Genomic DNA, 24,586 nt, shown 5'->3' on the forward strand with positions numbered 1-24,586 from the left:
GGGCGGAGACGCGGCCCGTGGGGGCGGGGCGCAGGCGCGAGGAGGCGGGGTGTGAGGGGCCGGATGCGCAGCGCGAGGAGGCGGGCACCAAGGGGCTGGGCGCGCGACGCGAGCACGTGGGGGAGAGCGCGAGGCGGGGCGAGGCGGGGCGGGGCGGGGCGCGCGGCGTGAGACGGGGCGGGGCGCGCGTATCGGCGCCGCGGCCGCGTGACGCGTTTTCAAATCTTCAACCGCCGCAGCCCACTCGTTTGTGCTTTGCCACTTCCTCCTTCGCGCCCTGAGGCCGCATTCCGCCCCCGGAAACTCGGCGGGGAGACGCGGCATCTCTACTGCGTGGGTGTGGTGGCCCGCGGAAGCGGAGAAGCTACCGGCCGGTCAACGGGCCTTGAGGAGCCGTGTTTCCGCGGCCGCCCGGCGCGACACCCTCTCCGGACCCAGCATGTAGGTGCCGGGCGGCTGCCATGAACTCCAGAGCCATGAGGACCCACAGCAGAGGACATTTCCAGGGTACGAAGCCCCTCCTCCGGCTGCAGTCCCTTTAATCCTTTCCTTCCCTCATGGTTCCGTAATTGATTCTTCAGAGTTCTCGCGCTGGGTCTCTGCTTTTCTCTTCTGACACGTGCATCCTGCTCTGGCCTGAAGGAAGGCTTGCTTCAGGGTTTTGCCGCAGGAAGGGAACGGATCCCGGCCCGGCCCCTGGCGCTCTCCACGCTCCAGCCTCGGCCGCAAATTCCCCGTAGCGCTGTCGGTTATAAAACTAGAAGACAATGCGGGACCCGGGAACCCGCCGGGGCTCCCACAGATGCTGCGACCCTTTGAGGCTGCCGCTTGAGCCTCGATTTAAATGCAGATGTGCTCGGGGCTTTTCGCTTCCTGATTAAACTGGGTGATTATGGGTGGATTTTTGGTCTTACTCATGAAGTTGAGGGTAAGTGTTTGTATTTCAAACACACCGTTGCTGTTTTCAACATTACAGACAGAAACAAGAGCAAACTTTCATTTTCAATCACTTCTATTTGGTAAAGCATTCCAGCCTGTAAGTTTTTCTTTTTAACATGTATAGTGTGTGTGGGTATATATTGATATGTATAGTGTGTATATATGGTCTCCTACTTATGAACAGATTGAGTTCTTAAAGTTAATTTTTAAGCAGCTGTTTGGATCTGATATGTTTTCAAAGGAAAGAATGAAATGAATGGTGATTTGGTTCTTCAAATGGACCGCTGAGTTCTTAATATACACACTGACTCTATGTGAAACTCAACCTTGAGCAGTCAGGAACCTTTGAGGTCTAGGTCATTCTGAGTAACAGGTTTCTTGCATTATTAAATGTTCAACATTTTAAGTACCAGTTGTGAGTGTTCAACAGAATGGCAGACGCTCCATGAGTATTTGTTGAGTAAATACTCCATGCAGTTTACATACTAGGAAAACTCTTTCAAATTGGTTTTACATAGTTCACTGCCTTAATGCATAAAACACGGATAAACACATGAATATTTCTTGCAGAGTCAACTGTTGACTGTGAACAATAGTCGTTTTGCGACATATAATATCTGTTATTATAATAGAGTATTTTGCCTTTATCCTAAGTGATACCACAAAGAAATATATTAAAATGTTAATGACTGCTAAATTAGTAGGATTATAAAGATTTTTCTCTGTGATATTATCATATAAACAAATATTTTTAAAACAGAAATTTTCTGTCTGCGTAAAACATGATCTAATTCTAAATATTTTAAACAATAGGTGGAATCCAAGTCAAAAATGAAAAAAACCGACCGTCTTTGAAATCTCTGAAAACTGATAACAAACAAGAAAAATCCAAATATGAGCCACTCTGGGGTAAAGTATTTTACATTGACTTACCTTCTGTCACCATATCTGAAAAACTGCAAAAGGACATTAAGGATCTGGGAGGGGTAAGTCAAAACCATACACTGTAACAAAAAAGGAAAACTTGTTAATTTGTAATCATTTAACATTTTCCTTTTGGAAAAAAACTTTTATAAGCACCAAGCTTAACATTTTTAACAGCTGTTTATCATTAATGAACAGTCATTTGTTTTAACCTTTTGTAGGCTGACAAAACTTTCAGGTTTCTGTGATTATTAGTCTCGTGTGAAGTTCACAAGTGTGAGAAATGAGACTCCCTTGCCCTGAAGGAACTGCTGATTGCCTTCTCATGGTAATGTTGGGATGTCCTCCAGATGGCAGAAACTCCTTGATTATGATTATTGGGAAGCTACATGAAAGTGCAATGTTATTTACAGAACAAGGAAAACCTGTTCAAACCACAAAGAGTTAAAATTTCTCTTGACTGATACAGTCTCAACAGAATGAATGTCATTAAGGGAATGATTTTGGATTATAAATATGGAAAACGTGCTTCTTTCCTACCTTATACATTGAGTAAATGATTAGGAAATTAGAAAATTTGGGTAAAATTCTAAGACTTTCTTAGGATTAAGGGTAGTACTGGGTAAATTTTAGCAAGGTTAAGATTTTATTCATTTATTTCCTGATTATTCCTGTTTCAAAGATTTCTGCTGCACTTTGTCATGGTTAACATTTTTTGAATAATATGAACAAATCCTGCCATTACTGGAATAGAAATTTGCAGAACATGTAACAAGTTTTTTGGAATCATTTTTTGATATGATATTTTACTTAACTGTCTTTGAAAAGCTATTCTACTTTTTTGCTATTCATTTTCTTAAAATAAAACATTGTCACACATTTGTCATAGTAGTAGCATGTACCATAATGACCATATGACTGCATTACTAAAGTTCATGTTTTATAACCTGCCATCATTGAGTAAAGATCCCTTATTTTAAAAATTAAGTACTTAAGTGTCCAGAGAAGTAAGTGACTGACCCAGGGTAGAATCAGCCTAATACCTGGACTCATGCTACTGCACCATTCTGTTCCTCTAGCAATCAGTGGCTACAAAGTAGCTATCTGATATGGTTTGAGAGCTTTCTTAAATATAATGGAAAAACTTATTAACCCTTCTAATCTAAATCAGTAATTTTAGATTTGTGCTTTTAGCAGTGGAACCCTTCAAACAAAATCATGTTCAGAAGTCCAATGTGTAAAGCCAATAAAAAGGGAATTGCTGTAGCTAAAACAGCAGTATAGAAGCTAGTGCAGGGACTGCCTGCCCTACCCCCTTTTTCTCTCTTCTCTCATCCCCATAGCAGTTCCTGAGGCACTTGCAAGAAACAAATTTTGAATTCACTTATGTGTTAGATAATAGCTGAGAAAGAGCTGAAAGTTGGTTTTATACACTTCAAATTTTTATCCTAAAATGGTTTGAAGTAGGTCAATGAAATGAGGAGCATATTAATGTCATAAGTTTCCAAATTTTTCCCCAAAGCTGTGGATTTTCAACTGAATTTGATTTACTGACTTTATTCTTTTAATTTCTCCTAAGATTTTTTATCAAATTCTGATCTCCCCCCACACTATCTTTCCAATAATTCATGATGTCATGATTTCTGTCTCCAGCACAGTACTATTTCTATCACTGAAAAAGACTGTTACGAAAATCTCGTATGGGAGCTATAAAGGAAATTTGATTTCTATACACTAATTTAAGTTTTAAGATTCAACTTTAAGAAACGTGTAGTTAAATATTGATAGATCTTCCTCAAAAGGACTGTGCTTATTAATTTTTAGGATTACTTAGATCCTTTAACCATTTGTAATTTATTTTGCCTCAGGTTATTAACAGTGTCATCTTTTTTTGAACTGTCCATTTTATGCATTTGCTTTCTCTAGTCTGAATGAAAACATCTAAATACACCTTTTATTTGGAGAGTACACTTCTGAAGATTCAGCCACTGAGAGCACATCAGTGAAGTGCTGACATAATGGGGGAATATCTCTAATAGTGGCAAGAAAGGTTGCTGTTGTAAAACCAACCATGCTTAAGCCCATATCTAAACAGTTTGGGCTAAAATAAGACAGCTGGAGAAGAAAAGAGATGTAGGGTCAGATACCTTGGCATAGTTCTGTCCTCATGAACTTGAGGACAGAATTACTTGTTTTGGATGTTCAGTGTGACCTTGAGTCATCAGAAAATAAGTTTTGAGTTTACTCTTTTAAAGACCTAGATTCCACAGTAGCTAATAAATTAAAGGCCATGATAAAACTAACTCAACAGTACAGGACACAGTATTAAGTACTTTGGTAGATTCAAAAATGAATCTGATGTCCATCCCACCCTCAATTTCTAATCTAAGCAGAGATGGCATTGGTACAATTAATTGTAATATAGAATGTTATAAGAGGGAAAGATTGCTTCCAACTAAGGAATCTTGGAGGCCATTGTACAGACACAAGTTGAACTCAGCTTTGAAGAATGGTTATGATTTGGGCATATGGAAATTCATTCAGAAATTATTCCACCAGTGTCTCCCATATGCTAGCACTATTTTAGATGCTGGGGAATGCAAAAATAAGATGTAGTCTAATCCTCTAGGAATTCTCAGTCTATGGGAACATCAGACACCTAAATCAATAAATTACAGTATAGCATTGTCAGTGCTTTAACAGAAGTTATGTAGAAATTGCCATTAGAATATAGAAGTGGAAATATTAACTCTGCCTTTTGGATTTATAGCAGGAATAAAATTTGAGCTGAGTCTTGAAAGCCTAGTAGGAATATACCAGGTAAAATGAACAAACTAAATAGAGGAAAGAACATATTTAAAATATAGGTCTGTGTGGTTTGTTTGAGCAACTGCTAATATTAAGAGTATGACTTGAGCTTGGGATTTAGATGGGGCATATGGCAAGAAACAGTGTTACATTGGGACCAGATTGTAAAAGATATTTTTCATTATTAAAGACTTATAACTCGAGGTACAGGAAATGGAAAACCAAGGGAAATGTGTCATATTAGCATAAGGACAAACATATAGACCAATGCAATAGAAGAGAGAACCCAGAAATCCTCTCATATAGTAAGTTGATTTTCAACAGGGGCACCAAGACCATTCAGTGGGGAAAGGATCATCTTTTTAACAACTGATGCTAGGAAAACTGAATATCAACATGCAAAAGAATGAAGTTGTACCCTTACTGTACATTATGTGCTACAATTAATTAAAAATGGATCAAGATCTAAAATATAAGAGCTAAAACCCATAGAGGAAAGTATTGGGGAGAATCTTCATGACATTAGATTTGGCATTGAGTCCTTGACTACGACACCAAAAGCACAGACAGCAAATGAAAAAATAGATAAATTGGACTTAGTAAAAATGAGAAGATTTTGTGTATCAAAGGACACTATCGAGAGGGTGAAAAGACAACCCACATAATGAAAAAAAATATTTGCAAATCATACATCTGATAAGGGATTAATATCTAGAATATAAAGAACTACTACAACTCAACAAAAAACAATCCGATTAAAAAATGAGCAAAGGACTTGAATAGACATTTCTCCAAAGAAGATATATACGTACAGATGGCCAATAAGCACATGAAAAGATGTGCAGCATCACTAATCACTGGGAAATACAAATCAAAAACATAGAGACAGACATAGAAAACCAACTTATGGTCACCAAAGGGGAGAGTGGGGGGAGGATGTAAATTAGGAGTTAGAGATGAGCAGATAGAAACTACTATATACAAAATAGGTAAACAAGGTCCTACTGTATAGCATAGGGCACTATATTCCATATCTTGTAATAAACTATAATGGAAAAGAATATGAAAAAGAATATATATATGTATAACTGAGTCACTTTGCTGTACACCAGACACACAACATTGTAAATTAACTATATTTCAATTAAAAAAAAACACACTGAGGTACCATCTGACATCTGTTAGAATGGCCACTATCAACATAGGTGTTGGTGAGGATGTAGAGAAACTGGAACCCTCGTGAACTGTTGGTGAGATTGTAAAATGGTGCAACTGCTATGGAAAACATTATGTAGTTTCCTCAAAAAATTAAAAATGGAATTACCATATGATCAAGCAATTCCACTTCTGGGTATATACCCAAAAGAACTGAAAGCAGGGTCTGGAAGAGATACTTGTATACCCATGGTCATAGCAGCATTATTCACAATAACCAAAAGGTGGAAACAACCCAGATGTTAATCAGCAGGTGAATGGATAAACAAAACGTGGTTTATACATACAGTGGAATATTACTCAACCTTGAAAAGGAATGGAATTCTGATCCATGCTACATCATGAGTGAACCTTGAAAACATTGTACTAAATGAAATAAACCAGACACAAAAGGACAAATACAGGATTCCACTTATATGAAGTACCTAGAATTATCAAATCCATAGAAACAGAAAGTAAGCATCAAAAGGGGCTGGCAAGGGACTCCCCTGGTAGCGCAGTGGTTAAGAATCCATCTGCCAATGCAAGGGACACAGGTTCAAGCCCTGGTCTGGGAAGATCTCATGTGCCACAGAGCAACTAAGCCCGTGCGCCACAACTACTGAGCCTGCACTCTAGAGCCTGCGAGCCACAACTACTGAGCCTGTGTGCCACAACTACTGAAGTCCGTGCACCTAGAGCCCGTGCTCTGCAACAAGAAAAGCCACCGCAATGAGAAGCCCGCGTACCGCAACCAAGAGTAGTCCCCGCTCGCCACAACTAGAGAAAGCCCGCGCACAGCAACAAAGACCCAGTGCAGCCAAAACTAAACAAATAAATAAATTTACTTTAAAAAGAAAAGAAAAGGGGGGCTGGCAAGAGGGGAAAATGGGGAGTTATTGTTTAATGGGTACAGTTTCAGCTTAGAATGATGAAAAACTTCTGGAAATGGATAGTGGGGAAGGTTATACAACATTGTGAATATACTTAAATGCCACTGAATTGTACACTCAAAAATGGTTTAAATGGTAAATTTTATGTTACGTATTTTATCACAATTTTTTTTTTTTTAATGGTTGGGAGATTGGGCAGATCTCTTGAAAAACTGGAAGCTCTGTCAGTGCTGGGGCCACATATTTATGAAGATTAAAAGAGTATTGGACATGTAATCGTTCATTCGTATTCTTGCTGGCCCTTGTAGGCATTTGAGTCTGTCATCCTTAAAATATATAAATGTACTTTATTTACTGGTGGATGAAAATGTTACTCAGAAAAAAAGGAACTAGTGATTTGCATTTAACCAAGGCAGCTGGTGGTCTTAGCAACAAATTGTGCTTAATGCTTAGATGAAATTAACTAATTACATACTTTGCTTCATTTTTTATTATCTTCATTTATGTTGTGAGACCCTACAGAAATTAGATACAGCTGCTTAAAATACTTTGAGTCTCTCATTTATGCAAATAGTTAATGATTAATAGTATTTTTTCTACTTAGTTTAATTTTCCTGCCTTTGGATGGCAGTGATTTTCAACACTGACTTATTGACTTTGGTACATGTGTTTATAAATTCAGACATTTAAGCAGTGGTTTTCAAACTAGGGAAATTCTCTTCAAAATAGTCATACACTTTTTTTTTGGGGGGGGTTGCTATGTTGGGTCTTCATTGCTGCATGCAGGCTTCAGTAGTTGCAGCACGCTCAGTAGTTGCAGTACGGGGGCCTGAGAGCCCTCGGGCTTCAGTAGTTGTGGCGCACGGGCTCTAGGGCCCCCAGCGTTGGTAGTTGTGGCACTCAGGCTCAGCTGCTCCGCAGTATGTGGGATCCTCCCGGACAGGGATCGAACCCGTGTCCCCTGCATTGGCAGGCAGATTCTTAACCACTGCGCCACCAGGGAAGTCTCAGTCATACACTCTTAAAAGTAAGGGTTTCCTACCTTTTAATAGTTTAAGTCTTAAGGAAAGATGTTATAAATTTATAAGTTTGAATTGTGCTATCCAGTATTATAGCCATTCACTACATGTGCCTATTGAAATTTAAGTTAATTAAAATTAACAGTTTAAAATTGTTGCTCAGTCACATTAATTACACTTCACGTACTCAGTAGTCACATGTGGCAGTTGTTACCATATTGGACAATGCTGATAAAGAACATTTCCATCATTACAGTGAGTTCTATTGGACAGTAGTGCTTTAGAGCATGGATATGAAACAGAATACCTATGTTCACACAACGTTGTAAATGAACTATACTTCAATTAAGAAAAAATTAAGGTTAAAAAAAAAAAGAGTACCTGTGTTCAAATTCTCTTACTACTGGTGTAACCCTCAAGGCAAGTCACTTAACTTCTGTTTTCTTCTCCACAAAATAAGGATAATATTAGTATTATGGGTTGTCATGTGGATTAAACTAATTACGATATATAAAATACATGCTGTTGTTGTGTTATTAGAATTCTCATTGTACTTTCTCAACTCTAGGTTCAGAATAATACAGTATAGAAATTTAGAATATTAAAATGCATCAAATTGGCATTTTCTACTGTGCCTAGAATATGAAAGTTTATGGTTTATATGACTTACTTAAAAATACTTTGTTTTCCTTTAGCGAGTTGAAGAATTTCTCAGCAAAGATATCAGTTATCTTATTTCAAATAAAAAGGAAGCTAAATTTGCACAAACCTTGGGACGAATTTCTCCTGTAACAAGTCCAGAATCTGCATATACTGCAGAAACCACATCACCTCATCCCAGCCATGATGGAAGTTCATTTAAGTCTCCAGATACAGTAAGTCTCTGAAATATGGTTTGAGACTCTGGGAAAGGCTATAGGATTTTATAATTTTCAAGAGTGGGCTGATAGCAGAGTTCACTTAGGTAGAATAATATCTACACTAAGTGTGGCTTTCCAGTCGTTAATAAGGTTGCTGTTGTATATAGAAAGGTGATTTTTCTCCTAATAGTGCTTGTGTAGTCACACTGATTCCTAAAATATGCCCTTGCATTTAGTGATGGCTTTTATTTTTAGAGTAATTTACAACTAAAGAGTGACAGCAGATCATTTTTTAAAGAAGGAATAGAAACGTTTTGTTTGTTTCAGAGCAGGGGTAAGCAAACTATGGCCCATGGGCCAAATCCATCCTGCCGCCTGTTTTGTTTTTTTTTTTTTTTGCGGCACGCGGGCCTCTCACTGTTGTGGCCTCTCCCGCTGCGGAGCACAGGCCCAGCGGCCATGGCTCACGGGCCCAGCCACTCCGCGGCATGTGGGATCCTCCCGGACCGGGGCACAAATCCACGTCCCCTGCATCAGCAGGCGGACTCAACCACTGCGCCACCAAGGAAGCCCCAAGCCTGCCGCCTGTTTTTTACAGCCTGCGAGCTAAGCATGGATTTTACATTTTCAAGTGGTTGGGGAAGAATTCAAAAGAATACTTTGTGACAAGTGGCAATTATGTGAAATTCAAATTTCACTGTCCATGAGTAAAGTTTTATTGGAACAGAGACATACCATTCATTTACATATTGACTGGTTGCTTTACTGCTGTAAAGGCAGAATGGGATAGTTGCAACAGAGACTATATGGCCTGCAGAGCCATATAAACATGTACTATCTGGCCCTTTAAAGAAAAAGTTTGCCAGCCCCTGTACTAGAATTACTAACATCATATCCCTACCACTCAGTTGCCAGTAAGTTGTAAGATACAGTGAAGGATAAATTAAATTGATTTAATTGGGTATGAAAAGGGCAAGAGGTTGAAAAATAGTGTTTATCTCATTTTTAGATTGAAATTAATTATTTAAAATTATCCTCCCCGGGGCTTCCCTGGTGGTACAGTGGTTAAGAATCCACCTGCCATTGCAGGGGACACGGGTTCAATCCCTGGTCCAGGAAGATCCCACATGCCACGGAGCAACTAAGCCCGTGCGCCACAACTGCTGAGCCTGCACTCTAGAGCCCGCGAGCCTAGAGCCTGTGCTCTGCAGAAAGAGAAGCCACCATAGTGAGAAGCCCGCGCAACGCAACAAAGACTGAATGCAGCCAAAAATAAATTTTAAAAATATCCTCCCCAACTTATCTACTGCAGCCGTTTGGAAAACAGGGAAAAATGGAAGCGGGGGAGAACGGGTAAAAGAAATGATTGTTACATAAAAGATATCTCTTGAAAAAAAAGAGACAAATACAAAGAAGAAAAAACGTCAAAGAAGAAGAGACCAAGGAAGCCTCATACATTCTTTCAGTTAATGCTTTTTTGGAGGAACACGGTTGTACACCAGTGACTAGTTCCAAATTAACTGCTGCTATTAGCATTTCAACTGCTTTTCCTACTGTTTTGTTTAAAAAGTGAAATGCTATGTAAAAACAGTATATATGGTTTACTCATATCCTTAGATCTTTGGTTAAATAGGAAATTAAAATGTAAACTTACTATTTAATTAGATAGAATTTCAGATCAACCTATTTTATTTTTCATGTTGAATAACATTTACTACAGAACTGACCTTTTTTTTTTCAAGCTGAGTTTAGGCTCTACCAAAAAAAGAAACAAACTTTTTAATAGATCTTATTACAAACAAAGACCCTAAGGAAATCACTTTTTACGGTACATTTATTATGTTGATGGTCATTAAGACTTGTACAAATAAACTTTATGTATTTTAAATTTCATATTTATATTAAAATTCATCTTTAAATTTTATCTACTTGCTTTAGCTATTTTATCTTTTAAAATTTTTTTCCAGTGAGGCACTATGTTATAACTATTGTTCTCTGGTCTTTTTATAGGTGTGTTTGAGCAGAGGAAAATTATTAGTTGAAAAAGCTATCAAGGACCATGTAAGTAGGAATTTTAAAAATTCACAGTGTATATTCTGTTACTAAAAACTGAAATGTAAAATAGAGATGTTCTTGAAATCTTTTCCTCATTTTTAATAGGAAAAGCCTAAATATCAGCATGTATCTCATAAAGAACAGAATCTGCTTTTCATGAAGAAACGCCTCCATCTTGTGGCCTTTTAAAATATTACTGGCCACTTCTGAAGCCTGTGGCATTTTTGTGTCTTTAAAAGAAATAATTTCTTGAAACTATTAACTGTAAGGCTACAGGGTACATTAATTGTCAAGAATATGGGAGTAAGGCTTCCCTGGTGGCGCAGTGGTTGGGAGTCTACCTGCCAATGCCGAGGACACGGGTTTGTGCCCTGGTCCGGGAAGATCCCACATGCCGTGGAGCGGCTAGGCCTGTGAGCCATGGCCGCTGAGCCTGTGCTCCTGGAGCCTGTGCTCTGCAACGGGAGAGGCCGCAACAGTGAGAGGCCCACGTACTGCAAAAAAAAAAAAAAAAAGAATATGGGGGTATATTAAACAGAAATGGTTTTAGAAATTTCAGAAGAAAAAAACTGATGTCCTCAATGCTATTGTAACTGTATAGGGTCTGTTCTGAATAACCATCTCAGTGACATTAAGCTTCAGATAATATTTTTAATTTAGCTCATTTAAAAGAGTAATTTCCTAGAAAAAACTATCAAACTTTTTTTTTTAACAGGATTTTATTCCTTCAAACAGTATATTATCAAACGCCTTATCATGGGGAGTAAAAATTCTTCATATTGATGGTAAGGATTTTATTACTGCTTTTGACAATATTTGTTATAAGTGTCTGTCTCTTCATTCCTAATTTTAGATAGAATTCTGATAGCAAGAGATACCTCTAAGGGTAATTCTTTCATCTAAATTTACTACAATTATAAGAAAATAGCAGCATTTAACTCCAAAGGTAAAAATGCTAATCTTAAACCCTTCTTTCTTTTAATAAAGACATTAGATACTACATTGAACAAAAGAAAAAAGAATTGTATTTACTCAAGAAATCAAGTACTTCTGTAAGAGATGGGGTATGTTATTTTCCTTAATTTTTAAACTAATTAAAGAAAATGGTAAGCTTGGTTTTTATTTATGTATCTATAAATTTTTTTGCCAAGTGGAAAATATTACTGCCAGAATATCCTAGGGGTAATCCTGTGTACTATATGCATGTTTCTGTCATTTGAATAAATTGTTGCATATCATTTTACTTTAGGATTTACTCATGAGGTAAAAGTTGTTCCACCTTTGATGAGTTTATCACAAAGGTTTTGCTGAATGAGGGCATAAAAATAACTTACATGACTATTTTTAGATTATTTTACTAACCATGCCTTTTCTCTATTGGTTGATTTCTTTCTGTGAAGACATAGCTAAAATGCAAAATGTTTGTTGGGGGTATTGTAAAAGTGAGCTTGTATTACTAAGTTCCATACCACTGGATAAAATCTTTAATTCCTGAATGATCTTTGTTTCCTTTCATTTCTTTGGTTGAGCTGATTTTGAAAAGCAGCTTTTTCTCTTTTTTCCCCATGAAACTGCAATAATCACCCTTCCTTTATTTAGTTGTTTTCCTATATGATTTTTTAATCTTGAGGATATTGAGCAATTGCAATAGCTGTTTTCACTGTACTTTCAAGCCCAGTGTTTTTACCATGTATATGTTTTTTTATATATATATATACTTTTTTTTTAGGGGAAAAGAGTAAGTATTGGCACACAGAAAGCAAGAAGTAAGTATTTTGATTTCCTTATGTGTGTTTGTTTTGCTTTTAGAAAATAGAATAAAACATATAAAAATCTTCTAACATATCATGTAACCAACCCTTTAAATGACTTTTTCAGTGGTTCTTAGCCTTTTTTTTTTCTTTAGAACATTGACCCCTATTGGCAGTCTAGTAAAGTCTACGGACCTTTGTTAGAATAATGTTTTTTAAAACATTTTTTCTTATCATTATATCACTAAGAAAATCAATTATATTGAAATTCAGTTATCAGAATATTTTTCAGTATAAAATAGTTATATACTTGTTTTTATTACACATTAAAAAGTTCTAGCAGTGATTATAATTGCTACTGTAATTTTGTTTTGAAGTGATGAGTATAAATGATGCTTTGAGATATTAGTAGTAACTAATATGATATGAAAATATGTTTCAACTGATATCAAAATTACAAGCACTGGGCTTCCTTGGTGGCACAGTGGTTTAGAATCCACCTGCCAATGCAGGGGACAGGGGTTCGAGCCCTGGTCTAGGAAGATCCCACATGCCGCGGAGCAACTAAGCCTGTGTGCCACAACTACTAAGCCTGTGCGCCACAACTACTAAGCCTGTGCTCTAGAGCCCATTAGCCACAACTACTGAGCCCGCGTGCTGCAACTACTGAAGCCCGCACGCCAAGAGCCCATGCTCCGCAGCAAGAGAAGCCACTGCAATGAGAAGCCCACGCACGGCAACAAAGAGTAGCCCCTGCTCGCCGCAGCTAGAGAAAGCCTGTGCACAGCAAGGGAGACCCAACACAGCCAAAAGTAAATAAGTTAAATAAATAAATAAATAAAAATTACAAGCACTGCTAATACTACTGTGATTCTTTCGCTTATATGCAAAATTGAAGGACATGTTACATTTCAGTTAGAGATTAGTGAACATAAAAGTTAAATTTTTTTTCCTGTTCTAGCTCAAAATCCTCCGGAATTCTGCTTATAGATCCTTTAGGAGATCCATTCCATTTAAGAATCACAGAATATAGACAGAGCTTCTGTCATTTTGGAAATGGATTTATAATTGCAAGATACCTTACCTGAGGCTAAAAACTTCAAATTGAAATGAAATGTATAATGGATACATAGTTGAATTATTTTAGCCAGAGTAGTTTTATTTAAAAAAAAAATTCTGGATTTGTAAGCATCTAATATCATGTTTTGTATATTCCCAAGCAGGTAGACTCAAAAAGCCTTTTGTAAAGGTGGAAGATATAAGCCAGTAAGTATCTTAAATTCAATCTGTATGATTTAAATACAATATTAAAGGAGAAAATCTAACTAATTAAACTGTTCCCGCTAATACTGTTAGGTCCCTTTACGTTAGATTTATATGATATTAATATGCATGTGGCACAGTTTCAAAAAGTAGCATTACTTCGTGCTCAAGGACTGAATTAAGTTTCAGTAGGTTTTAGATAATAATTCCTTGAAAATCTAGTTTAGAGCAATCACAAGACCAGCTCATTTTTCAGTATTTCAAATAACCATTCTCTAGCTAAAGGTAATACCATATGATTTAGAACTACTACTTAAAGACTGCATCTACATTTGTAAAAAAGAAATTATTAGTTACTACTTGGAAATACAAAATCTGAGTATAACATCTAATTTGGTAGTTTTCGCAAACTCATTCTGAAGCTCTATAGAATAATCTTAAATGAAGACTACAGATATAAGTAGACTAATTTGGCATGGGAGAATTAGATTTCTTTCCCTACACATTCTAGTTACTCATTTAGACATGTGTGATTAATTCTCTTGGGTGCTCAATGAGGTGACAAAGATGTGTTGAACGCTTCTTTTTTTTAAATGTGCTACTGTGAGAAAAAAAAGTACAATTTAAAATTAGGCCTGGAGGGACTTCCCTGGTGGCCCAGTGGTAAAGAACCCTCCTTCCCATGCAGGGGACACAGGTTCAGTCCCTGGTTGGAGAACTAAGATCCCACATGCTGCGGGCAGCTAAGCCCTCGCACCTCAACTATAGAGCCCGTGTGCTGCAAACTACAGAGCCTACATGCCCTGGAGCCCACGCACCACAACTAGAGAAGAGAAAGCCTGCATGCCGCAACAAAGAGCCCACGTGCCACGACTAAGACCCGACACAGCCATAAAAATAAATATTTTAAAAAATAAAACTAGGCCTAGAGAAGCATCAATAAGTGGAAAGACAGCCCATATTCATGGATTGGAAGACTTCATATTTTAAGATGTGAGTACTACCCAAAGTGATCTACAGATTTAAAGCAATCCCTATAAAATCCCAATGACTTCTGTTGCAAAAAGAGAAAAATCTGTCCTAAAATTCATATGGAATCTCAAGGGATGCTGAACACCCAAAGTAATTTTGAAAATGAAGAACAAAGTTGGAGGTCTACACTTAACCAATGTCAAAACTTACTACAAAGCTGTAGTAATCAAAAGTTTGGTACTGACATAAAGACAGATATATAGACCAATGGAATAGAATAAAGAGCCCAGAAGTAAATCTTTATATATATGATCAAATGATTGCTGACAAGGATGCCAAGAACATTCAGTAGGGAAAGGACAGTCTTTTTTAATAAACAGTATTGGGGGCTTCCCTGGTGGCACAGTGGTTGAGAGTCCACCTGCCGATGCAGGGGACATGGGTTCGTGCCCCAGTCCGGGAAGATCCCACATGCCACAGAGCGGCTAGGCCCGTGAGCCATGGCCACTGAGTCTGTGTGTCTGGAGCCTGTGCTCCGCAATGGGAGAGTCCACAACAGTGAGAGGCCCGCGTACCGCAAAAAAAAAAAAAAAAAAGTAATAATAATAAACAGTATTGGGAAAACTAGATAGCCACATGCAAAAGAATGAAGTTGGACCCTTACTTTATACAATATATAAAATTAACTCAAAATGAGTCAGAGACCTAAAACTATACAACTCTTGGGGAAAAAAACATAGGGGGAAGCTATATGACATTGGAATTGGCAGTCATTTCTTGGATATGACACTAAAAGCAGAAGCAAAAAGATAAAAGAACTAAATTGGATTACATCAAAATTATAAATTTCTGTGCACAAAAGACATAACACAGAAGGCAACCACAGAATGGGAGAAGATAGTTGCAAGTTATGTATCTAATAAGATGGTAATATGAAGAACTCAACAACAGAAAATCAAATGACCCAATTAAAAAATGGGCAAAGGACTTGACACTGCTCCAAACATACCCAAATTGCAAACAAGCATATGAAAAGATGTTCAACCTTACTCATCATCAGAGAGATGCAAATCAAAACCACAATGAGAAATCTATTACCTCACAACCATTAGGATGGGTACTATTTTAAAAAGAAAAAAGTGTTGGTGAGGGTGTGGAGATATTGGAACTCTTATGCACAGTTTGTGGGATTAGAAAATGGTGTAACCACTATGGAAAACCATATGGAGAGTCCTCAAAATTTTTGAACTGCTTGCTGTATGATCCAGCAACTCTACTTCTGAGTATATATCCAAAAGAACTGAAAACAGGGTTTAGAAGAAGCACTTGTACATGCATGTTCATAGCAGCACTATTCACAATAGCCAAGAGGCAGAAGCAACCCAAATGTTCATCAACAGATGAATGGATAATATGGTATATACATACAATGGGATATTATTCAACTTTAAAAAGGAATGAAATTTTGACACCACAACATGGATCAACCTTGAGGACATTATGCTTAATGAAATAAGAGGAAAATACTACATGATTCCACCTAATGAGGTACCCAGAGTAGTCAAATTCATGGAAACAAGGTAGAATGGTAGTTGTCAGGGGCTGGTGGGGAAGAGAGAATGGGGAGTTACTTATTTTATATGTGGGTACAAAGTTTCAATTTTGAAAGATGAAAAGAGCTCTAGATATGGACAGGTGTTAATAGTTGTAAAACATTGAATATACTTAATACAACTGAACTGTGCACTTAAGAATAGTAAATAGTAAATTTTAACTGATTCCTATTGTTCATTTCAGATTCCAGGTGAATTACATGATTTTGAAATATAAGACTTCAAACATGTTTTCTTTCATCATAAAGATTCTCATGTATTTGTCTTTTTATTCTTTTAGGCTTTATAGGCCGTTTTATCTTCAGCTGACCAATATGCCTTTTATAAACTATTCTGTTCAGAAGCCCTCCAGTCCATTTGATGTAGATAAGCCATCTACCACCCAAAAGGAAACTCAGGTTAAACTAAGGTTGGTTTAACCATCAAGTAATTTTTTATCTTTTTAAACAAATATTTAAAATAATTCATTTAACGCCATGGGGTGTGTGTGTGTGTTGGTGTGTGTGTGTGTGTTGGTGTGTGTGTGTGTGTTGGTGTGTGTGTGTGTGTCTGTCTGTCTAATCACTGTTGTGCTTTCTCCCCTGGATATTTTTAATGCCCCTTTGCTAGATTTAAAGTCTGAATCTCTTTTTCAAGTATGTCACATTTAGCCACTTTAGATGGGGGCTCTGGGGGGGAGCTTAAAAATATTTGCAAATAATTCAAATTTGTTTCTTTTCAGTGATCTGATATATTCTCCAGAATAATCGTTACATTCTCAGTTTGCTTCTCAATTTCTTAAAAAGAAAAATAGCTAAAAGTATTTGTTTATATAAATCTCTGCAAATTATGGCAGATGCTGTTTGATAGCTGAGGAGTAAATTTTTTAAAATTATTCCTTACGTTCAGCGGTTAATCTTTTACCATATATTTCTATCAGGATCCAAACAGATGGTGATAAATGTGGTGGAATCCCAGTTCAACTCCAGTTAAAAGAGAAGAAAAAAAAGGGATATTGTGAATGTTGCTTGCAGAAATACGAAGATCTCGATACTGTAAATGTGATTTTGTATTTAGAGGGTTGATATTTCTAAAACTATGAATAATATTTGCTGTTTAAATTTTAGTTTATTCTTTTGATTGTGGTTTACAACTTGGTAATTATTAAGTAGTAGATACTTCTTTTTGATAGAATTATCTTGAATTTTAAGAACCCAAAGTGGGGAAATGTGTATTGAAAAATCATTTTTATCCATTCAGCAAATATTTATTGAGCACCTGCTGTGTACCAGTTACTGCTCTGGGTGAACAGCATTGAACAAAAGCGACCAATTCACAACCCTTGTGAAGATTACATTCTGTGGAAGGCGAGGAGAGAGAGCTAACCACAGGATAAGAGAATAGTGAAGTATATAGAGAGAACATTAGATCAGTGCTATGAGAAAATAAAGCAGGAATGAAGGTGTTGTTGCTATTTATTTAGACTAGACAAGGAATACCTAACTGATGAGGTGGTAGTTGAGTAGAGACCTGAGAGAAGTTGAGGGAACAAGACTTGTGAATGTTGAAATAAGCAATGCAAAAGTGCTAAATGAAACTGATTGCCAGGATCAAAGAACAGATGTTGGTGGACTGAGCAATGGTGGTAGAAGTCAGCTTGCGGATATGATTGTAAAGGCGAGGCCAAGAGGATGTGCAGTGGATTGGATGTTGGGAGGGAGAGAGGGTGGGTCATGGGTCACTGCATGCTTCAGGCCTTAACAATTAAAAAATGGGCAAGTGATTTACTAATGGGAGGATGAGAAGAAAGTGGAGACAGTTCTTTGAAATAGCAGAAAAAGAAATTGTTGAAAATATATATGGGATGAAGAGAAAGTTTAAAAAATGGGAACAATTACAATTTGTAAACTGATAAAAAGAGCAAGAGCTTTGGATCCAGGCTAGCCCAAGGTTGAATCCTGGCTTCCTGTCTGTCTATGAGACTTTGGACAGTACCTGGCACTGTGCTTATTAAATATTAGCTGTTATTGTTTGAATTGTTAATTTTTAAAATACTGGGACAGTCTGTTTTGGTGCTTGGTTTTGGTAGAAGATGGTGGGAAAGTTGAGAAAAAATATTTGAAAATACCTGATCCATAAACTACCTCTGTCTTCAGTTTCTAAATTGGAAGTTTGTTTTATAACTGAAAGTTTGTGTCAGTTTTTTGTGTTCAGTTTATATAATAAAGTAGAAAAATAGTTAATTTTAAAGTTAGTTTAAAATTATTTTTAATCATAAGCTGAACTTTCTCAGAAATATTTGCCCTTCCCAAAAATCATTTTGAAAATTTAAATTGTAGATTGGTCCTGAAATTTTACTTTGCTGTTGCAATAAATTAATCTAAAATGGATGTTTTCCTTAATATCAGTTTGTGGATCCTAATTTGATGCTCAGAGGATGTTGGGGCTAAAAATCAACCACAAGAAAGGAAAATCAAAGTAGAGGCTGTGATGGATATTTTTTAATTTTTAATTTTTTTTTTTTTTACAGTTTTTCATGTATATGATCCCTAGTCACTAAGAATATAGAAAATATTTTGTTTTTTGAAACTTTGATTTCACAGTGATTCAGTTCCACCTGTGTCGAGGCATTCATTTAACAAATTTGATCACAGGAAATTAAGCAGCAAACAAGGCAGATATATTCCCTACCCTTTTACCATCTTACAGTCTGACAGAGGAAATAGATATGAAACCTGTATTTGCAAGTAGGATGAAAAGTGAAGTATGAAGTGCAGTGGTAATAAATAGAGTACTGAATGTAGAATGAGGGACAAGGAAGGCTCAACTGAGAAAGTGACATTTAAATCAAGACTTAAAGGATGAAAAAAAAGAGTTAGGTGGAGGTAGAGAGGAGCTACACACAAAAGTTGGAAGTCGTTTTTCTTAGTTCAGTTAGTACTTTTTCCTTCCAAGAACGTGAATAAACAGAATCTGAACTTACAAAGTTAATGTTGCGTTTCTCATTAGTTTTAACATTACTGAGCATACATAATTTGTATATGGTAAATTTTGCAAGCAAGGAAGGAATACGTTTATATTCCAGAATACTGTATTTTTTGTGACCAGTGAAGAATTTCGTTTTTGGAATTAAAATCAAATCATTGCAAGTTAAAATTAGTGCTCGCTTCGGCAGCACATATACTAAAATTGGAACGATACAGAGAAGATTAGCATGGCCCCTGCGCAAGGATGACACGCAAATTCGTGAAGTGTTCCGATGTTTTTAATAAAGATGTTAAAAAATAATAAAATAAAATGGATAACCAAAAAAAAAGTTAAAATGATATGAAACTAGGGAAACAGAAATGAGGTTCTTCCATGATCACCTTGATACAGGCTTCTAGTTACAATTCCCTGATCAGCTGATAGACAAATGATAGAATTAGCCTGGAGATTCCACCTATTCAGAAGGAACTTTGTTACCTCTGAGTTTTATCCCAATACACTGAACTTGTTGACTTTTGTTCTTAACCACCCTTAAGATTGAGAAAAGCTTCTCGGTACTCAGTTATAAGCACTGGGTAATTGAGATCATTTATTCCCTCATTCTCAAAATTTTTTTTATTCTTCCCAGCATTAGTTGTACTTCATCTTTTTTACTTAATCTCTCTTCTAGATTCTTGTTTTAGATTCTTGTATGTTACATAACATTTCATGTATTTAATATTTTATAAGCCCTACCTTACTTATTACTTAGTGGTAATTGCATAAGGATAAAGTAGTAAAGAGAAGTGTTTTCAAAAATATTAGCACACTAAATGCTATATGTTACGGTTGTTTTTCTTCAGCTTTATCTTCATTTTCTGATGTAGCTCATTGGTTTTCAGTTCCCTTAAACTACTAATTAATTAGTACTTGACTTTTCTGATTGAAAAACAGAAGACTAAAAACCAAAGTACTTTTAGTGGTTTCTCAGCAGTTTTATTCTACTTATTTTAAGTTCTGATAAAGGATATTTCTTTGGAGTAGTTATTAGATACTTAATTTTAGGGGCATAAGAATATTAGAAAAAAGTATCTATTACTTTTAAAATACAATTATGATTTATGTACTTTTTTGTTTTATTTTAGCATCTTCTAAGTGAGCAACACAGAAACTTTGCACAGAGTAATCACTATCAACTTGTTGATGACATTGTATCTAAGTTAGTTTTTGACTTTGTGGAATATGAAAGGGACATGCCTAAAAATAAAAGGTAATTATCAACCCAAGTTTTAAATTTTACAAGAATATTAAACCGTTAAACTAAAAATAAATCCAATGTTTTCTGTTCTTAGAAGGATTATATTTTCAGCATAGAAATATGGTTAAGAACTGATTGCTTCTTTTCTCTCCCTCCTCCACTGCCACCAAAAACGCTTACCTAATTATTACTTTTAAGGCTCTCTTCTTAACATAGTCTAAAAGGGGAGTTGGCAAACTTTTTCTATAAAGAACCACATAGTTAATATTTTGTGAACCACAAAAAATAAATAGATGGCAGACTAGATTTGGCCCGAGCCGTATAAAGTGTGAATACAGTGATGTTCAGTATACAGTAACTGTACATTGACAAAATGAGCCTCATTAAGATTATTCCCATAAATCTAAAATAAAAAGAAATGCTTTCATATGAATATACCCTAGAATTGGTAATAACTCAATAGGTTGTTTAGTCCTAATATCTGTTTTTAGACCAATCTTAAGGCATAAAGAAGACTATAAAATGATACCAAGCTACAGCTCCTGAAAATTAACTAGAAAGTTTTTTGGCTATATCTGGGTAGAACAGTTCCTAAACCTCTTATTTCTGTAACATTCAGAATGATTGTTCATGACTGATGTAATATTTGGAGAGGAAGCATATTTCCAACTATTAAAACTTATATGGGCTACTGTAAGAATTTAGAATTCCCTAAAAACTCATTCTGCAGCAAAATTCTGAACTAGTACTTATATATAAACTGGTTTATTCCTTAATTATCTTATCATCTGCACAATTTTTATCTCTATAGACCAGTCACTTAAACATCTCTGGACTTTAAAGAAGAGTGATGTTGGACTAGTGTTTTTACATTTTATATCCTCCATTTGTTCAAGAGGAGTCTTAAGTGAAAGTATCAACAAAATAAATAGAAAAGTAACCATTCTGGTTTTGAAGGGGCAGGTGGAATTCTATATTTCTCTTCATTATCTGTGACATGTATAACATAAAACATATTAGTGAGCCGTTAAGTTTTTTTCTCTTTGTAAGTAATTTAGGATTGTCTAATACAAACTAGCATCCCAAGGGTATTAAGAGACTCCATGAAGAAGAGAGTTTTAAGTCAAAAATGTGTGTGAAACTTAAGGATTACTGACTTGTCATCTTTAGAAGTATAATGATATAAGGTTTCTGGCTTACTATAATATTGGACTGTTTATTTTTAAATATAAATAAATATCCATTTCTGCCTTAGGTTTCCCAATACTCATTCTCCACATGCTAAGTCAACATTAATGTAAATCAAAGCACAGAAATTAAGAAATTTTTCAGGATAGTGAAAAAATTAAGAACAGACCCAAATCCCTTTACTATCATCTTTCTTTGATTTATATGATCAAAGTAGTTTTAAATACCAAAGTCAAGAAACTGCTTACCTCTGGGAGGAAGTGGAAGAATGTGGATGAGGAATGGTACACTAGAGTTTTTAGCTATATCTGTAAAGTTTTATTATTTTAAAAACATCTAAAGTGGACTTCCGTGGCAGTCCATTGGTTAAGACTCCCCACTTCCACCGCAGGGGCATAGGTTTGACCCCTGGTCAGGGAACTAAGATCCTGCATGCCACGTGGCGCGGCCAAAAAAATAAAGGCATCTAAAGTAAATGTGGCTAAATAGTAAAAGTTCTGTATTTTTGTAGTGTTTTCTAAGTTAAATAAGTTTTATACACAGTTTTTAAAGATTTTTACTAATTTAGTTTTTAAATACTCAGGAATTTTTGATAGCAATTTTAATTTTTTTTCTTTTCTTTTTCCTCTAAAGAATAAAATACAGTGTTGGTTCCCTTTCTCCTATTACTGCAAATGTTTTGAAAAAGTTTGAACGTAAAGAAAAGATGGAATTACAACATACTTCTCAGAAAAACTCCAGGGAAAATGTACAGGTGGTGGAGCACGGTTTCCTGGATAAAGAAACCCAGGAACCTGAACAAAAGTTTATGTCTCCTTCAGAACACATCCCACACCCTTCAAGTGAATTAAGAGGACATGATGATAAAACATCTAATAAATGTTCCATGTTAAATCCAGCTGAAAATGACATAAAAGAAAATTTTATATCTCTAAATTTTATATCTCTATCTCCACATAAAAATAAACAGGAATGCATTCTTAATGTTCCTAAACATAAATTAATCATAAATGAAAATGACTTAGAAGTAAGGGTGGATCACTGTCCACATAGGCAACAGGCATCTGTACAAGTTTCTGATTTCAGTACGGATAATAGTGCATCTCAACCAAAACAAAAGTCAGATACTGTACTTTTTCCAGCAAAGGATATGAAGGAAAAGGACCTTCGTTCAGTATTTCATCGTGATTCTGATCTGTTAGCAATAAACAGTTCACAGAAGCACCTAACAATTCAGGCAAAGCCTCCATCCCAAAGCCCTACTGAGGAACCCAACCCATGTGACATCAAGAATATGGATAGTTTACCTTCTGGTAAAATCCATCGGAAAGTGAAAATACTATTAAGAAGAAATAAAAAAGAAAACCTGGAACCAAATGTGGAGTTAGATAAGAAAAGAACTGAATTTCTTACTACACAAGAAGAAAACAGAATTTGTAGCTCATCAGTACAGTCTCTACTGGACTTATTTCAAACCAGTGAAGAAAAGTCAGAATTTTTGGGTTTCACAAGCTACACCGAAAACAGTGGTATATGTGATGTTTTAGATATTTGGGAAGAGGAAAACTCAAATCTGTTATCAGTGTTTTTCTCTTCCCCTTCAACTTCTACATTTTCTGGTTTTTAGATTTAAAAAAATAAATACCTTTCAGAAGCAATGAAGATCATATTCTTGAAATTTTTAAGAATATGTATAAAAATTCTTAGTTTTGGGGGTGAGGTTTTGCCAATTTTGTTTACAGGATGAAATGTAAATATTAACAATAAAGGTGATTGCATTTTTCTACAGAATTGAATATTCTAGAAAAATTGTAGAATAAATTGTGACTCATTTTGCATACTATGTTCATAATTGTTTTCTAAGAACTATTATGAATAGTAAGTTTGCTTTATGTCAGTGAAAACTAATTTCAAGGGAAATTTTGAGAATATCAAAATTTAGCATTATAAATTTAGATATTCTAGTTATATCTATGGTCTATTAAAACAGATTTCCATGATAATATTGCTTTTAAAAACCTAATTTTCATACAGAAAGGAAAAATTGTATTTCAGTGTCTGAGTTCTGGAAATCATTATTACCAGAAACATTGACACATGAGGGTGAACTAGTTGGACCATGCTAGGGTGTTGGCACTGAGGAGTTAGGTTATTTGTGGAGATAAATAGAAGCCATGAGGGAAAAACTTAACCAGGCTAGCATATGGAGTGAAATAATTTTTCCACTGTTCTTATTTACCTTTGGAAATAATTTCTTCCAAAAATGACTCTTTAATCCCTAATTTGGTATCAAGAAAGGAAAGGGAAAGGATGGCAATGAACTAGATATGTTTTGAAACATGCAGACTGCCTTTGATCTTGGCGATTCAATAATTTAGAGAAGAGAAAATTCAAATATCAGGAAAATTTCAACTCTCACTGGTAGATGGTTCACAATAAAAATTAGTGCCAATGAATATTATATGAATACACTGTCAACTAAAATTAACAGTTTTATTGTTCATGCCAGTATTTAAAGGAGGATCACTGAAATATCCTTTATAGTGCATACGTGCATTTATGTTTTAAACAAAAAACCCCTTGGAAGATTTTTACGCAGGACAGAAAATTCCATTTATAAGTATGAGGGTTCTTATTATGACATTTTCAGTAGTAAACTCATGTAACAACAAATAGCCATTTTCAAAATGCTCTCATATCATGACCATTTCAAAAGCAGTTCCTTCTCTTATTGTTAACAAACATCTTTAACTTTGAAGGGACAAATCAAGTGGTTGGTTTTTTGTTTATCAAAAACTCTTTGAGGTCCCAAAGACTACATTAGTTACCCCTAATAGTAATCCCATAAAATCTTTTCCTTTACCTTGTCTTAGCACTTTCAAACAGTATAAAAACTGAGTTGT

At 35.9% G+C, this 24,586-nt stretch overlaps 1 protein-coding gene across 1 annotated transcript; it reads left to right on the forward strand.

Annotated features, from left to right (window-relative positions):
* Positions 1-377: 377 nt before the first annotated feature.
* On the forward strand, positions 378-23,420 carry DBF4 (DBF4-CDC7 kinase regulatory subunit). The gene is made up of 12 exons (XM_082845853.1): positions 378-507; positions 1,753-1,925; positions 8,473-8,652; positions 10,648-10,698; positions 11,408-11,477; positions 11,680-11,756; positions 12,422-12,458; positions 13,664-13,709; positions 16,572-16,700; positions 17,211-17,325; positions 20,383-20,507; positions 22,317-23,420. Exons 1-12 carry the CDS (start codon positions 462-464, stop codon positions 23,308-23,310), a joined length of 2,043 nt encoding a protein of 680 aa, XP_082701979.1. The 5' UTR covers positions 378-461; the 3' UTR covers positions 23,311-23,420.
* The last annotated feature ends 1,166 nt before the right edge of the window (positions 23,421-24,586 follow it).

The sequence above is a fragment of the Leucopleurus acutus genome, assembly GCF_964270905.1.
Source record: "Leucopleurus acutus genome assembly, chromosome: 9".
Taxonomy (NCBI): domain Eukaryota; kingdom Metazoa; phylum Chordata; class Mammalia; order Artiodactyla; family Delphinidae; genus Leucopleurus; species Leucopleurus acutus.